Below are 17985 nucleotides of genomic sequence, written 5' to 3' on the forward strand. Positions count from 1 at the left end.
TTTCCCTCTTGCGTTGCTACTGCAGGAACTCACCCATGGCTACCGCGATGGGTTGCAGGTCTGCACACATCTCCATATTCTGTTGGACCAGTGGCTCCATGGTGTCCACCATCCTTCTCATGGAGACCTCCATGCATGGACATGTGGACACCACTTCATCAAAGAGCAGGTGGACACGCTCCTCTGACTCACATGCCACTCTATTGAGGGCTTCCAACAGCGCTGCATGATGTTGCCCTGCCTTCTGCTGGCTCTCCACAGTGAGTTGGAAGGCCAAGACCAATGGCTGGTCATCTGACTCGGACCTCACAGATGCCTCATCCCCAGCAGTCCTCAAGCGATGGCCACCAGATTGTGAACCCGAGCCTGCTCTAGATCTGGGTCCAACCAAGGTATGTGTCTCTGCGCTAGTGGAGGTTGTGGGTAAGCGGTGTGACAGCTGCTTATTTCCAGCTCTTGAATAGAGGGGGTGTTCTCTTGACTGGAGGTAAGGACCTGGAGGGAGCTGAGGGACTGGCTGGCTGAGGGTGTCGGTTGCTTGGCAGAGCTCCCTGTGAACCAAAGGAGAGATAGTTAGTGCATGGCAGCAGAGTCAAAAACAGGAGAGAGAGCACTCACAGTTGCATTGAGAGAGGGATGATGTGGTGCAGGATCCTCATGAGGGTGTTCACCGTCACCACAGGCATGATCCAGGTCCTCACAGTCAGTGCGATAGCACATCCTCAAAGTGAGTGAGGGGCCTAATGTGGGCCACTCCATCTGGGACCTCTCCCTGCTGTTGTGAGCCAGCTTCTCATGCATGAAAACAGATGGAGAGAGTGTGAGCAGGACACATGACACTGCGTGGAATGTTTGTGTGGTGAGCGGAGCCATGGACAGGATAAGGACGCTTGCACCAGAGGATATGAGCCTGATGGAGATTTGAGGGAGTGTGTGAGAGTTAGTGGTGTTGTCCCTTGAGGTGTGAGAGCCCTGTGGATGTGTGATAGGTTTGGTAGTGTGTGAGTTGAGAGTGATGAGGTGGTTGACTTACCCTGGCGGAATGGATGAGAGCATTCATCCTCTTCCTGCACTGGATGACTGACCTCCTCTGTGCTCTGTTGGCCCTGACCATTGCTGCCATCGTCTCCCAGGCCTGATTGGTGACTCTGGTGGACCTCTTGTAGCCAGAGCGGGGATTGAAGAGTTTGTGGCAACCTTCCACTTCATCCAGCAGGTGCCCCAGAGAGAGGGCTGCCATCACCTTTGCTTTCAGGGCCATCTGTGGCCTGGAGCAGTCTTGGTCTGAAGACATTAAGTAGGCTGCCCTCTGGTGCGCTTTAAATATGGCACCCGGAGTGAGGAAGGACTGAGATCACGTCATGGTGGGCAAATCCGAGCCCACCTGCCAGCAATCCGACGTGTTTTCCATGAATGCATTATTAATGAGGTGGAACGTGCATGGGAAAGTGTTCACAGCCAGTGGGTAAAACACGTTTTTCACGCCTGCTACTGCATTTAGTGCAAATCTGGGACAATTCCACCCTTAGAGGGTATAATGTAAGAGGGTATTTGCTTTTTTTCTGATAAGGAATGTTCTCCAGAACCTAACTGCAAGTTTAACATTGATTCCTAAGGGAACCAATGTTTCACCTTCATGTCGCTTCACCTAGTCATGATTTTTCAGGAATGCAACCACAACTTTAAGTGAGGACCTACTGTAAACAGTAGCAGAGCCACCTATTGTACAAGATCTGAATAGCAAGTTCCATAGTAAATCAGGTGTCACAATGATACATATCAAAATATAAATTGGCCTCCCCTCAGGCAGTTGTCACAAGATGTGATAAAAATCATGACAAAGTAAACCACATAACAACAGAGAATATACAGTTACAAGAATTTTAAAGTTGGGGAGATGATTTTATGACTGACAATGTCAATTATCCACAGTACCACAGTAACACCAATTCTCTAGCAATAAAACTGCGCCATCATATTCCCAGCAAATTTTATTTAGTCCAACTAGTTATGTATAATTACCACAATTTCATGGCTTCTTCATCAACAAGTAAAAGGGCATTTATATAGAGCCTTTAAAATCCTCGTGATATGCCAAAATGCCTCGCAAGCAGTTTTTAAATGTGCTACAACTTATGTTACAACCATTTTGTTTTTTGAGTTGATCCTGGGATGTTAGCAACTCTGGCAAGTCAACATTTATTGCCAATCCCTACAGCCCTAGTGCATTAAGATTGATGAAATCATATGTAAGGTAGAATAGCTAGGGATGAAAGGTTACCTTCCTTGAAGGGCATTAGTGAATCTATTGGGTTTTTACAACGATTTTTCAGGTTTTATGGTAATTTTTCTTATGCTAGCCCAAAAATGATTAACTTTCTTTTTGTTCAATATCACAACGTGCAAGATTCCACACACAGTAAATGAGATGAATGATCAGTTAATCTGTTTTTGATGATGCTCATTGAAGGAAGACTGTTATTCAAGACACCAAGAGACTTATTACTAATCTTTGATTGGTACCAAGAGATCTTTCAAGTACACATGAGCCAAAGGATCAGGCAGATGATAGTAAGTATGGTATTGGGTTCCAAATGACATGAGAATAAATCCAAAACTTTATTCTTTTGCCATTTTTATAAAATGGATTTCCTGCATAACCAAAAGATGGCTGCCATCAGACGCATGATGACAGGGTTGGCCTATTGTCTGGGAGCTACAACCCAGGAGCCAGAAAGACAAAATAATTCTTTTCTCGGCTGTGGGATCTCACACCTCATTGTACAGAGCCCTTGGAATCACAAAACCAGGAGGCTCACACACTGAAACCTGTTATGCCTACAAGGCTACTAACAGACTTATATAACACCTGGGACTGTCTAGGACCATTTCAAAAGAGAACCAAAGGGACATCATTTGATCTGATAAGCTCACCTTGCCAGCAGAGCCATTGGGTCAGCCTGGGCAATGGCTTCCCAACCCGGACCCTCAAAATGGATGGTAACTCTTTCAGCAACTAATGACTGTCATAGAGTCATAGAGGTCTGCAGCACAGAAAAAGGCCCTTCGGCCCATCAAGTCTACGCCTGTCAAACAAGTACCTAACTGTTCGAATCCCATTTTCCAGCACTAGGCCCATAGCCTTGTATGCCATGGCATCGCAAGCGCACATCCAAATACTTCTTAAATGTTATGAGGGTATCTGCCTGTACCACCCTTTCAGGCAGTGAGTTCCAGATTCCCACCACCCTCTGGGTGAAAAAATTCTTCCTTGCATCCCCTCTAAACGCCCTGCCCCTTACCTTAAATCTATGCCCCCTGGTTATTGATCCCTCCACCAAGGGGAACAGTTCCTTCCTGTCTCCCTATCTATGCCCCTCATAATTTCATACACCTCAATCATGTCCCCCCTCAATCTCCTCTGCTCCAGGGAAAATAACCCCAGTCTATCCAGTCTCTCCTCATAACTAAAACTCTCCAGCCCTGGCAACATCCAGGTAAATCTCCTCTGCACTCTTTCTAGTGTAATCACATCCTTCCTATAATGCAGATTCCAGAACTCAATGCTCTAGCTGTGGCTTAACCAGCATTTTATACAGTTCCAGCATAACCTCCCTGTTCTTATATTCTATGCCTCGGTTAATAAAGGCAAGTATCCCATATGCCTTCTTAACCACCTTATCTACCTGTCCGTTACCTTAAGGGACCAGTGGATATGCACACCAAGGTCCCTCTGATCCGCAATACTTCCCAGGGTCCTACCATTCATCGTGTATTCCCGTGCCTTATTTGTCCTGCCCAAATGCATCACTTCACACTTATCTGGACTAAATTCCATTTGCCACTGATCAGCCCATCTGACCAGCCCGTCTATATCCTCCTGTAATCTAAGGCTATCCTCCTCACTAATTACCATCTCACCAATTTTTGTGTCATCCGCGAACTTACTGATCAACCCTTCTACATTCAAGTCTAAATCGTTTATGTATACCACAAACAGCAAGGGACCCAACACCAATCCCTGTGGAACCCCACTGGACACAGGCATCCAGTCACAAAAACACCCCTCGACCATCACCCTCTGCTTCCTGCCACCCAGCCAATTCTGGATCCAATTTGCCAAATTGCCTTGGATCCCATGGGCTCTTACTTTCGTTTTCAGTCTCCCATGCGGGACCTTATCAAAAGCCTTGCTGAAGTCCAAATAGACTACGTCACTGCATTGCCCTCATCTACACACCTGGTCACCTCTTCAAAAAATTCAATCAAATTGGTCAGACATGACCTCCCCTGAACAAAATCATACTGACTGTCCTTGATTAATCCCTGCCTCTCCAAGTGTAGATTAATTCTGTCCCTCAGAATTGCTTACAATAGTTTCCCCATCACTGAGGTCAGACTGACTGGCCTGTAGTTCCCTGGTTTATCCCTTCCTCCCTTCTTGAATAATGGTACCACATTGGCTATCCTCCAGTCCTCTGGCACCTCTCCTGTTGCCAGAGAGGTATCGAAAATTATTGCCAGCACCCCTGTTATCTCCTTACTTGCCTCCCTCAACAGCCTGGGATACATTTCATCCGGGCCTGGAGATTTATCTACTGTTAAGCCTGCCAGACCACTTAGAACCTCCTCCCATTCTGTGCTAATTTCTTTAATTATATCACAGTCCTTCTGCCTGATTTCCATACTCAAGTCGTTGCTCTCACTTGTGAAGGCCGACACAAAATATTCATTTAGAACCCTCCCTACATCTTCCGGCTCCACACACAAATTACCACTATGGTCCTTAATGGGCCCTACTCTTTCCCTAGTTATCCTCTTACTCTTAATGTACTTGTAAAATAACTTTGGGTTTTCCTTTATTTTACCTGCCAATGTTTCTTCATGCCCTCTTTTTGCTCTCCTAATTTCCTTTTTAAGTTCCCCCCTACACATTCTATACCCCTCTTCCCTCTGTTTTGAGCCCTCGGTATCTGCCATAAGCTTCCCTTTTTCTCTTTATCCAATCCTGTATATCCCTCAACATCCAGGGTTCCCTGGATTTGTGGTTCCACCCTTTGTCTTTACTGGAATATGTTGGCCCTGTACTCTCCCTATTTCCTTCTTGAATGAGTCCCACTGTTCTGATGCAGATTTACCTAAAAATAGCTGCTCCCAATCCACTCTGACCAAATCATATCTGATCTTATTAAAATCGGCCTTCCCCCAATTTAGAACTCTGATTTTTCTGGCCCATCCTTTTCCTTTTCCATAATAACCTTGAATCTAATGGAGTTATGATCACAATCTGCAAAATGCTCCCCCACTGATAACTCTACCACTTGACCGGCTTCATTCCCTAAAATTAAATCGAGGACCGCCCCCTCTCTTGTAGGACCTTCTATGTTCTGACTTAAAAAGCTCTCCTCGGTGCATTTTAAGAATTCCACTCCTTCTAAACCTATCACACTATGACTAACCCTGTTAATTTTGGGGAAGTTGAAATCCCCCACTATTACTACCCTATTATTTTTACACTTCTCTGAAATTTGCCTACATATCTGCTCTTCTGTTTCTCTCTGACTGTTTGGGGGTCTATAGTACACTCCCAGCAATGTGATTGTGCCTTTTTTGTTCTTCAGTTCTACCCATATGGCTTCATTTGAGGAGCTTTCTAAGATGCCATCCCTCCTTACTGCTGTAATTGATTCCTTGATCAATACTGTGATACCCCCTCCTCTTTTACCTCCTTCCCTGTCTCGCCTGAAGACCCTATATTCTGGAATATTGAGCTGCCAATCCTGCCCCTCTCCCAACCTTGACAGCAATGACATCATTATTCCATGTGTTAATTTGTGCCTTCAACTCATCTGCCTTATTCGCCAGACTCCTCGCATTAAAATAAACACCACCCAACCTTGCGAAGCTCCCTTGTGCCTTAACTGGCTTATAATTTCCATGCCTTCCAGACTCCCTTGTTCTCTCTTCTAATTTTGGCTGTGCATCTCCCCCTGCTGAACCTCCTCTCAGGATCCCATCCCCCTGCCAAGTTAGTTTAAACTTTCTCCAACAGCACTAGCAAACCTCCCCGCAAGGATGTTGCACCCATTCCGGTTCAGGTGCAACCCATCCACCTTGTACAGGTCCCACCGCCCCCCAGAGACAGTCCCAATGTCCCAGAAATCTAAAGCCCTCCCTCCTGCACCATCTCTGCAGCCACGCATTTACCTGGACTAACCTCCTATTTCTATACTCACTAGCGCGTGGCACTGGAAGTGACCCAGAGATTACTACCTTTGAGGTTGTGTTTTTTAATCTGTTTCCTAGCTCCCTAAATTCTGCTTGCAGGACCTCATCCCTCTTTCTACCCTTGTCATTGGTACCAATATGTACCACGATCTCTGTCTGTTTGCCCTCCCCCTTTAGAATGCCCTGCAGCCGTTCAGTGACATCCTTGACCCTGGCACCAGGGAGGCAACATACCATCCTGGAGTCACGTCTATGGCCACAGAAACGCCTGTCTGTTCCCCTTACTATGGAGTCTCTTACCACTATTGCTCTTCCACTCTTTTTTCTCCCCCCTGTGCAGCTGAGCCACTCACAGTGCCATGAGGTGGCTGCACTCTCCAGGGGAACCATCACTCTCGCCATTTTCCAACACAGAAAAATGCCTCTTGAGCGAGATGCACCCTGGGGATTTCCTGACTACCTGCCTGACACCTTTCTTCTAACTGATGGTCATCCATTCCCTCTCTGTCTGCACTTCTGTAAGCTGTGGGATATTATCAGTTCTGATTTCAAAGTCAGTTCCGGTCATTGTGGAGAAATAAGGTCACCTGACTTGAGTGACCATTTAAAATCTCTATATGCCTTTGAGAACTGAGAAACCCTGAGACTGCTGTTTTAACTTCAACTGCACAGAACTCCAGCAACCTGGCTGAGTAAGCAGTCGGTTACCACCTCTCAACTCCTCGAAGCCTGTTTCATTTTAACAGTCTCTGATCAACATCTGCCAAGCGGTCTTAGCATAGAAAGGCCATTGTGCCGCAGCATTGTTCATTCAAGGATTTACACGTTGTTATCTCCAACCAGGAACTCATCAGAACTGAACACTGCCATAAACTGCCATGAACACTCTGGACTTTGACTTCTCAGACTCTGGAAATCACATGAACTAATATTAATTTCTGTGGTTCTTGTACTGTAAAACTTCTTTTTTCTATCCCCCTATACTGTGTGTGCGTGCGTGTTTGGAGCGGGAACTTGTGGACACTCCTCCCTCGGGTCTTTTCTTTTGAATGTGAAATAAACTAAACTTCTGAGTTAACCATAACACGAGTTTGCTGTGGATCATCAGTGAATTGGATCACGAAAACCGAGGGATTGGGAAACCACGCCATCTCATCCTTTAATAGCAATTCAAACAACTTCTTCTTACAGACAGGTGGTAAGAGGAAATAGGTACAATTTCCCTGTCTCTCCCCTGTCCATAACAGTATTCACAAAAAGATAACTAAACATTAGTGTATCAATTACACTCCAAATCATCTCCTATAAATTGCAATCCTTTTACAAGGGTGTTCCAAAGGGTCTGGAACTAAAGACAGTTAGTTAATACCACAGCCATGCGAATAGTTATGTTAGTCATAACAGGTGGAATGGCAGTTTAATGTTGCAGTGTAAAGGCTGGATTTACTTTAAAATAAAGGACAGATGCTAAAAGCAAGTTCAACAAAGTGTTTTAATTCTCTTGATAAAGAAGGACAACCAGTACTGTTGTTAAGTCGAGACTTTGTGCATATAATTAATTACAACTGTACTTATGATGTGATCATTAATGTTTTCCTTAATATGTCGACCATTATTCAGAGTCCTTTCATTATCATTTGGTGGCCTTTCAAAGAATAAATCAGACTCAATTAGCCTTAGAGTGCTCCAGCTCAAGGTTTTATAGATCAGCATCAAGTACAAAACATGAACAGCACTAAAAGCAGATTACTAAATCATTTAATGCATGTCAAACTTAATTCTGTTATTCCAAACTTGTATTCTTTGGGGAAAAGATTGAAACGAGATTAGAGCCAAATATTTAAGATGCAGAATAAATAATGTGGATGGAAGTAGGTCTTTCGATTTAGCTTGTGATTAATTTAGGCAAAGATTCAAAACTGAACTGTTCTCTTATCTCTCATAGATAGGTAACAGGGTGAATTGTGGAATAGCTCCAACCAGCAATGCTCATTGCTTTATCAATTTTGGAAAAAAAAAACATGATTATCTATAACAGTATGTATATTGTTAGATGTGAAGTTATTATAATCTCAATCGTTGTGTTTCAGTTTGCTGCAGCCGGAACAATAAGATTTTGCTAAGCCTTTTCTTTCTCTTTTTAAAAATTTAATGAAGGATAGTTAGGTAAAACTACAACATAACATGCTGCACTTTAGCATTCATCAGCCCAGTTCTGGAACCATGAAGTCCTTACCTTTCTCGTATTCCTTGTCTCCGACAATCCTACAGCTTCACTAGCTTAGTTTTTTCTAGCTACTACCCTTTGATCCATTTCATCCCCTCTGTACTCTCTTCAACCCTTATAGTTTTCTGTACTAATACTCTAGACATCTAGATACATGTCAAAGCAAAGGATCATTGCCATAAGGAACAGCTCAGTGTTTAAATTAATGAAGCTGCATACGGCAGGCCAACAGAGTGAAGAATAAAATCTGGAATTTAGATCTTGAGTTATGATGACAATGTGTTTTTTGTAAGGATTTACTCCATCCATGGACAATGTTGGAAAGTTTATTATCAGCTAATGGATTATGAAGATTATAAAGGCCAAGTATAGACAACAGATGATCAAATGATGGTTACTGTTGGAACTGTTACCTCCGGTATGCAACTGGCCAAGATAAGGCAACATAAATTAATTTAGAAGGATGGTTAAGTGATCAGTGGAAGCAGGCACTAAAAATTCATAGACGGTTCCAGATGAATTCACATTTAATTTCTTCACGAGTAGTAAATAAGTGACATTTAAGTGACAGCATAGACACACTTGGCACAGCATTCATTTCAGTTATACTGTTGATCTGCCTGAAGAAAGAATTTACATATACATAGTACCTCACCATCACATCAAGTTGTCCCAAAGAGCCTCACAACAGGTGATTTACTTTTGAAGTACACCTTAAATACTTAAATGAACCCCAGAAATCAACTTTACAATTCTGTTATATTTTGCAAATTCAATTTTTGTGACCAGATATCTTTATAGGAGAATCCTGCTTGAAAACCAGCAGGGCCCAAACAAACAGTGGACTAGAGGGGTGGATGAAAATGGGAAAAAGTAAAACACTTGCAACTTTCTTCAAGGCAGTTATTTAAAATCTAACCCAAAACCATAGACTATTTTAGTGGATAGTGCCCACGTTTTTCCTCGACAATGATTGGGAACTATCAATTATGTCCAAGAGTCCTTGGGTTGTCAACTCTGAATGGATGTATTCCTGAAGGTTTCATTACACAACCTCCTCTAACCAACTCCCCTGTCACACAGTTCCTCACAAAGATCGTCCAACATGTCCATCCTCACCAGTTTCCTGTCTTCCCATGATGAACAAATTTGTGCTAAGCAAAACTTTCATTTCCTGATTGTTTAACTGACAGTCAAAAATCATCCAACCTTTTCTTTTCCTATCACTAATAATGCTTGTAATCTAATAAACAAAATTGTTGAAAGAATTTGTTTTCGAATGCTCCTATAATTCTTCTCTCCGGGTTTTGTCCCAGCAATATCCTGAAGAATAGTATTGAATTCCCAAAGACTCCAGGCCAATCCTAGTTGGTCCCTGGATGGCCAACTGAAATGAGGGTTGGGGAAGATACAAGATGCGAGGAAAGTATAGGAGCTAACCTGAATCCCACTGCAAGTCATACATGACTTAAAAGCATTTGACCTATAGAACACAAGAAGTGAAGTGGCAGTGCCCAGCCTACCTGGCTTTCTGCTGATGGTCATACCGGGCCTCATCTTGAAGAACCTGTAGGTTGAATCGCGTAGTCTCCAAGTCCTGTTTAGTCCCATCCAGCTGCTCCTGCAGGTCCTCATTCATCCGCCTCAACTTTTCATTCTGAATCCTAGTTTCTGTGTGTTCATAGTTAAACTCCTCAAGCTGTTGTTCCAACTGTAAATGCAGTCAATCAGAGAGGATTCATTGATGCAGCATGATAGAATCATTTTTTAGCGGCCTTTCCTTTCCGGTTTCCCCACCCTACCCAGCTCTTGATCCTTGTCCTACTTGTTGCCAATTTCCCTCTTCCTGATCTACACCAAATTAAGTTTCTAACTTACTACAGAGGGATCAGTGATCAAACACTGACCCTTCTGGACCTGTGTAGCTCAGCCCTGATCAAGCAGTGTTTTTTCCCAGTCATAACCATTGGAGACCATCTGCGATATATAAAGTAATAACATCTTCCATGGTCAGCAAGCACTGGCTGACAGGTGAATGCAATTTGGTTTAAGTAAGGACATAGGGAACAGAGTTTTAGATAACTCCACAAGCCTGTCCACCATCTACAAGGCACAAGTCAGGAGTGTGATGGAATACTCCCCACTTGCCTGGATGAGTGCAGCTCCAACAACACTCAAGAAGCTTGATAGCATCCAGAACAAAGCAGCCAATTAAACAGCACCCCATTCACCACCTTAAAGATTAACTCCCTCCATCCCTAGTGCACAATGGCAGCAGTATGCATCATATAGAAAGTGTATTGTAGCAACTCACCAAGGTGCCTTCAATAGCATCTTCCAGACCCATGACTACTACCATCCAGAAGGACAAGGGCATCAGGCGCATTGGGAAGGTTCCCTGCAAGCCACACAAGCTCCCCTCAATTTTAAAACTCTCACCCCTTGTTCGCAAGTCCCTCCATGGCCTGGCTCCTCCCTATCCATGTAATCTGCTCCAGTGCCACAACTCGCAGAGATACCAACAGTCGGAGCTAGAATGTCAGCAAGCTGACCTTGTACGAGAGTAGTCTAAGCTCCCACTGAAGCACTCAGACTTCTGACAGAAGCTGCTTATGCTGCATGAAGGCCGAGACTTCGGCCATCATAAGAAGGAGATAGGGAGTAAAGTGAAACACATCAGGGTGTGTATGATGATGTCAGATTGGTAATACAAGTCAGACCAGGCTGAATATAGAAAGTTTAGAGAGGAAGTAAAAAAGGAAATAAGAGAGGCAAAGAGAAAGGATGAGAAGAGACTGTCAGCTAATATAAAAGGGAATTAGAACCCCAAAAAAATCTTCTATTTAAATAGTTAAAAAGTGGTGAGAGGAAGAAGAGTAGAACTAATTAGGTAGGGTTACATGAGGTAGTGGGCACAGCTGAGGTACGAAATGAGTACTTTGGCAGCATCTTCTTTGGTAAAGACAGATGCAAAGTCATAGTGAAAGAGGAGGTTGTTGAGCTACTGGAGAGACTAAAAATTAATGAAGAGGGGATATTAGAAAGGCTAGCTGCACTTAAAGTTGCTAAGTTACCAAGACCAGATCAAATACATCTGACGGTACGGTGGGATGGAAGGATGGAAATTGCAGAAGCACTGGCCATAATCTTCCAATCCTCCTTAGAAACAGGGGTGGTGCCAGAACTGGAAAATTGCAGATGTTACACCCGTGATCAAAAAAGTGCCTTAAGGTTAAACCCAGCAACTACAGGCCAGTCAGTTTAACCTCTGTGGTGGGAAAGCTTTAAGAAACTATAATCAAGGCCAAAATTAACAGTCACTTGGACAAGTGTCAATTAATTAGAGAGAACCAGCATAGATCTGATAAAATCAAATTGTGTTCAACTAACTTGACTGAGTTTTTTGATGAGGTAACAGAGGGGGTTTTTGAGAGTAATGCAGTTGATGTGGTTACATGAACTTCCAAAAGGTGTTTGATAAATTGCCACCTAACAGGCTTGTTGACAAAGTTGAAACGCATGGAACAAAAAGGCAGCATGGATGCAAAGTTGGCTGAGTGACAGGAAACAGTAGAGTGAATGACAAAAGGAATGTTAGAGTGGGGTTCCCCAGGGATTGGACTAGGACCACTGCTTTTCTCGATCTATATTAACATAGACTTTGGTGTATAAGTCACAATTTTGAAATCTGCAGATGACGCAAAATTGGAATTATTGTAAACTGTGAGGAGGATAGAGAAACTTCAAGAGGACATATGCAGACTAGTGAAATGGGTAGACGCGCGGCAGATTAAATCTAATGCACAGTATGAAGTGATGCATTTTGACGGGAAGAACGAGGAGAAGCAATATAAAGAGTGCAATTCTAAAGAGGGTGCAGGAACAGGGAGGCCTGGGAATGCAAATCTTTGAAGATGGCAGGGCAGGTTGAGAAAGTGGTCAATAAAGCATATAGAATCCTGGGCTTTATAAATAGAGGCATAGAGTACAAAAGCAAAGAAATTACGATGAACCTTTATCAAATACTGGCTTAGCCACATCTGGAGTACTGTCTTCATTTCTGGGCACCACACGTTAGAAAGGATATGAAGGCTTTAGAGAGGGTGCAGAAAAGATTTATGAGAATGGTTTCAAGGATAAGGGACTTCAGTTACTTGGGCAGATTGGAGAAGCTGGGGTTGTTTCCATTGGGAAAGGAATGTTGAAAGGAAATGTGAAAGAGGAGTTGAAAATCCTGAGGGATGTAGACAAAGTAGATAGAGAAAAATCATTCCCATTGGCAGAAGGGTTGAAAACCATAGGGCACCAATATAAGGTGAATGGCCAAAGAAGCAATGGTGACATGAGGAAAACATTTTTTTTTAAAATGCAGGGTATTGTTAGGATATGGAGTGCACTGCCCTAGAGCATGGTGGAGGCAGATTCAATTGTGGCTTTCAACAGGGAATTGTTTAACCAGCTGGAGAAAAAAATTTCAGACCCACATGGAAAGGGCAGGCAAGTGGGACTACCTGAGTTGCTCTTGCAAAGGACCAGCACATACATGACAGGCTGAATGGCCTCTTTTTGTGCTGTAACCACTTACTGTAATGATTCTATGGTTGTGTCCACTGGTTCCATACTGGAAATGATAGGCTCCATGCTCTGCATAAAGCCCTGTGCCAAGTTGGTGCTAGATTCCTCCGTGCTCCTTAATATTGACTCCAGGCTTTCTGGCAGGTTGCCCAATGCACCAATGACTTTGTTGTGTACACCCATCTGTCTTCTTCTTTAGCTTGGCCCCTCACAGTCCTCATCCAAGTCCTGTGCAGCATGGCTCGTGCATGACCTCACCCTCTGCCAAACTGGCACCTGCACTGTTCTTGCCCCCAGGCCTGGCTGCAGTCCACTAATTGTGCCTGGTATCTCACCAACAATCCTGCCTCTACGCTATCCTCTAAGATATGCACTGTGTCAGGATTGGTGCTGGTGACCATGACTAAAATCAAGTGACAGTGTGTCTTCATCATCATTGTCTTACTGCTATTCCTCCACTGACTGGGCTTTGTGGGTAATTGAAAGGAGAAGGGGATAAATGTAAGGTTGTGGTGAGGGGAAGTGGGAAATTAAAAGAGATGCATGCTTATACCATCTGTAACTTGAAAATCAGAGGAGATTGTGGGATGAGGGAGAAGTGGGATGTGAGGAGGAGAATTAGGAAGGCGTACACCCTCATTAAATAATTCAGTCCTGCTGTTGTACACAGTCCCAACAATGGCCCTTCCCATAATAGTCAGTACTGTTTCCTTCATGAAGCCTAAGACATGGAGGTGCACCCCTTTTCCCTCTGGTTAGCTTCTGCTGCCTCCGGTTGTGCACCACTTTGTCCTGCCAAAGAGAGGGAAGCATGTCAGTGAGTATCGTGCAATACATTCGGTGAAGTGACTGTCATGGTTGACCAGCTGGCAGTGTGTGCAAGCTGTGGGGTTTGCAACAGTACCAGATGTGTGAGGGTGGGTTGAAGCTGTGCATGTTAGGTACGAGGCGTGATTGAAGGAGATTGTTGGTAAGTGAGTTATAGGGGTGTGTTGAATTGAGGATTGTGTGAGGCTAGTGGTGCAGTTGGTAGGATAAGGCATTTGAAAACACATTCACTGACTTTGACCATTTTGTGGGAGGCCATTGAACTTCTTGCAGCACTGCATCTAGGTTCTCAGGGCTAAGCTTCTAGCATTGACCTCTGTGCTCTCCCATGCTCAGAGATTGTTGTTTGTTTTACAGTCCTGTTGTAAGTGATCTCATTGCTTCCGGATATCACAATGCACCTCCCTTTTAAGAGATGCAGGCTAGCTTAAGCAGTGCAGGTTATCTTTAAGTAATGTTAGCAATTAGCAAAATTGGGCCCTTTGCTGATGCGTACAGCTACTGAATAGCATGACTACTGCTGGCCGCACACAACAATTATTATAATGAGCAGACAGCACAAAGTTGGCATGCTGCCTGCATTACATTGAATAGGCATGGAGTAATCACATATCACATGCTGATTTTCAGAGGCTATTCAGTTTAGGCTTACTTAGTCTTCTGTAATGATTCCTCTGGTCATTAGCTTGCCACTCATGTCAATACTTGGCTAATAGCAGTGTCCTTGAAAGAACACAAGGAAAGATGTCCATTTGGAATATGAATGCACATCTCCATTGTCTCACAAATTTCACACCATTTAACAGTTCAGCTTTATTATCCCTCAAACTGTCACAAATACAGTAGGACATTTCTAAGTAAACAACTTCATAGACTTAAATTATAAAGTAGTTAGGTGCTATTCATTGCAAATTAAATATTTGCAAAGTGCAGCTTCAGCTTTTGATTTCTAAGCATTTGTTTCCATGGAAGTTTCTCCCATCTCACTCTTGGTCTCAAAAATGAGGCCATTTCATACCTGACTGCTCCTTCAGTCAGAAAGGCTGCAGCACCTTATCTGGTTATTTCACAGTACCCTCATACTGTGAAGCTGCTGCACTTTCAATTGTCTAGACAGATAATTAAGAGAGAAGATCTTCCTAACTTTAAGCAGCTAACAGGGGTATTATTCTTCCTTCTCCTCAAGCTTTACTTTAGTCCTTCCTATCTGGAGGGTGTTGGTTTTCCCTGGCATATGATTCCATAAGTGTAAGTTGCCTTATGGTGCCTTGCACAAAATGACCACTCTTCCCAGTATGGGTAATGCAAAACCTTTTGGACCTTGAGATGGCACAACAGACTTCAAGGCCAATCCAATCTAATCCTAACAGTATTCATTGGAATAAAAGCAAAATACTGTGGATGCTGGAGATCTAAAACAAAAGCAGAAAGTGCTGGAAACTCAGCAGATTCCGAAAAAGAGTCATATCGGAGTCAAAACATTAACTCTGTTTCTCTCTCCAGTATTCATTGCAACCCTGAGTGAATTTCCCTCTCCCACAGAGGCTCCTATAACACTTTAACTGAGATCAATTCATCTAACAACAACTCGTATTTATATTTAGTTCCTTCAACATAGTAAAACATCCCAAAGTGCTTCATAGGATTGACAATTAAACAAAATTTGACATCAAGTCACAGAAAGAGATATTAGGGAAAAGTGACCAAAAGCTTGGTCAAAAAGGTAGGTTTTAAGAATTGTCTTAAAAGAGGAGAGAGAAGTAGAGAGATGGAAAGGTTTAGGGAGTACGTTTCCTATGCAGAACATAGCAAGTAAACCCAAGACTTTTGGATTCTGTAGAATTCAGTTGGATACTAATAACTGTATTTAACCATTGCGAGCTTGAGTAATTTTAAAATCAATGGTCATTTCCTCAGACCCCAATTAACGAGTCTATGAGTCTATAATTCAGGAAGCAAATGTGCTGCCAGTTGTTATAATCGTTTAGACTGAGGTTTGTTACTTACATAAAAACATAAGAACTAGGAGCAGGAGTAGGCAATTCAGCCCCTCAAGCCTGCCCCGCCATTCATTACGAATATGGCTGATCACATTCGGCCACAACTCCAATTTCCCGCCCTCTCCCCATAATCTTTCAACCCATTACAAATTAAAAATCTGTCTATCTCCTCCTTAAATTTATTCAGCATCCCGGCATCCATTGCACTCTGAGGTAGTGAATTCCACAGATTCATGACCCTTTGAGAAAAGTAATTCCTCCTCATCTCTGATTTAAATCTACCACCCCTTAGCCTAAAACTATGGCCTCTCATTCTAGAATGCCCCAGAAGTGGAAACATCTGCTCCACGTCTACTTTGTTTATCCCCTTTAGCATCTTATATACCTCAATTAGATCTCCTCTCATCCTTATAAACTCTAGCAAGTATAGGCCTAAACTGCTCAATCTCTCCTCATAAGACAAGCCCCGCATCTCTGGAATCAATCTAGTGAACCTCCTCTTAACCGCCTCCAGTGCAACTACATCCTTCCTCAAGTAAGGGGACCAAAACTGTGCACAGTACTCCAGGTGCGGTCTCACCAATGCCTTGTACAGTTGCAACAACACTTCCCTATTTTTATACTCTATTCCTCTAGCAATAAATGCCAAAATTCCATTTGCCTTCCTTATTATCTGCTATACCTGCAATCTAGCTTTCAGCGATTCATGCACGAGGACACCCAGATCCCTCTGCACTGAAGCATTTTGAAACTTCTATAAAGATCCAATTTGTTGTCAGTAGTGCAATTCATATTGTATCAAACATCAGAGATCTAAACTCAAACAATCTCCAGGGTTTTATTCATTTGTTTGCATCACTACCTCCAGCAGTCCTAGATATCAATCTATAGGTTGCTTGTGAAAACATATGAGGATCATCCAAGTATATAATAGTATCCATTCCTTATTAAATTATTACATTACTGGTGTCTCCATATGAGTTACTGTGACCAAGAATTATGACAGCCTGAGACACTAACAGTGACATGCCTGCTGCAGAGATGACAGGGCAGGTCTCTGTAAGAATATTGATATATTTTACATGGCTTTTGCTTTTAAAAAGAGAGAGGCCTATATTGTGGAAAGGATTTGCTTAAATCATGTTCTCAAAAAGCCCTTCTCAAAACCACTGATAAGAAAAGCTTTGGAAACACAGGCTTTTATCAGAGCAGGGCTTTCATGAGTGCATAAATCAGAGGATTGTATACATCAGAGGATAGTTTAAAGACCAATAAATAAGAAGGAGCACTGTGGCATAAGAAGTGTATGAATGAGGCCTCTCACTTCTGTTTAGTAAACTATTTGAAACAAAGGCATAGCTGGAAACCATGAGGTGGTATTCAGCAGGAAGAGAACCATCAACTAAAATGGAATCTGACAGATGTCATGGGAAAGATTAAGGAAAGAATGCTGCATTGCAAATCCTGGGAGGCAGAGAAAAGCCACCTTCACAATTTCTCATTACATGTAGGCACAGTAAGTTTTGGGCAGAGGGCTAACATTGCTATCCTTCATGCTTGGTCGGATGTTTAAGATGACCGATTTAGTGTGTTTAAGATGAATGATTTGTTGGTACAAAATAAGAAAGTGAATTATCAGTCGTTAAATCACAACATCTTTCCTAAACCAATTTGCTTTGTAGTTTTCTTACTGCTAAATGCACATCTTACCTCATGTTTTACAGCTAGCATTTGTTTCAAATAAAGATGAAAGACCTTGTTCATATTTTGCAGATGTTAGAATCTGTTAAAAAGTTAAAGAAAGTCTCCAAAAGAAGAAAGGAAGATTGAAATATTTACTAACAGGGAAGAGATAGCTTTAGACATATTTCCTCCAACATTATGAAAAGCCCATTCCACAGAGGAATATTGCTTTTCAAGAATACTTAAAATTTACTATTTTTACTGGAACAAAATGTTATTTTCTGAATTTGGCCTCAAGCAATTGATCCTCCACTTCGGCTGCACCCTCCCTCCATCACACAGAAACATTAGATGCATCAACTAGGCCTTACACCTAGATACTCTCAGGCTTAACTCACTGGTAGCAGTGCTATTGAGCATTACCCAAAGAGAAAGAAAATAATA

General features: G+C 42.7%; 1 protein-coding gene across 1 annotated transcript in view; it reads right to left on the reverse strand.

Moving 5' to 3' along the window:
* The window catches only part of LOC144684746 (EF-hand calcium-binding domain-containing protein 4B-like), a 164338-nt gene that overhangs the window by 48591 nt on the left and 97762 nt on the right, over positions 1–17985 (reverse strand). The window contains exon 8 of the mRNA XM_078548929.1: positions 9979–10166. Within this exon, the coding sequence (XP_078405055.1) occupies positions 9979–10166 (188 nt within the window). The remainder of the gene's footprint in view (positions 1–9978; positions 10167–17985) is intronic.

This window comes from Cetorhinus maximus, chromosome 9, assembly GCF_964194155.1.
Source record: "Cetorhinus maximus chromosome 9, sCetMax3.hap1.1, whole genome shotgun sequence".
Classification (NCBI taxonomy): Eukaryota; Metazoa; Chordata; class Chondrichthyes; order Lamniformes; family Cetorhinidae; genus Cetorhinus; species Cetorhinus maximus.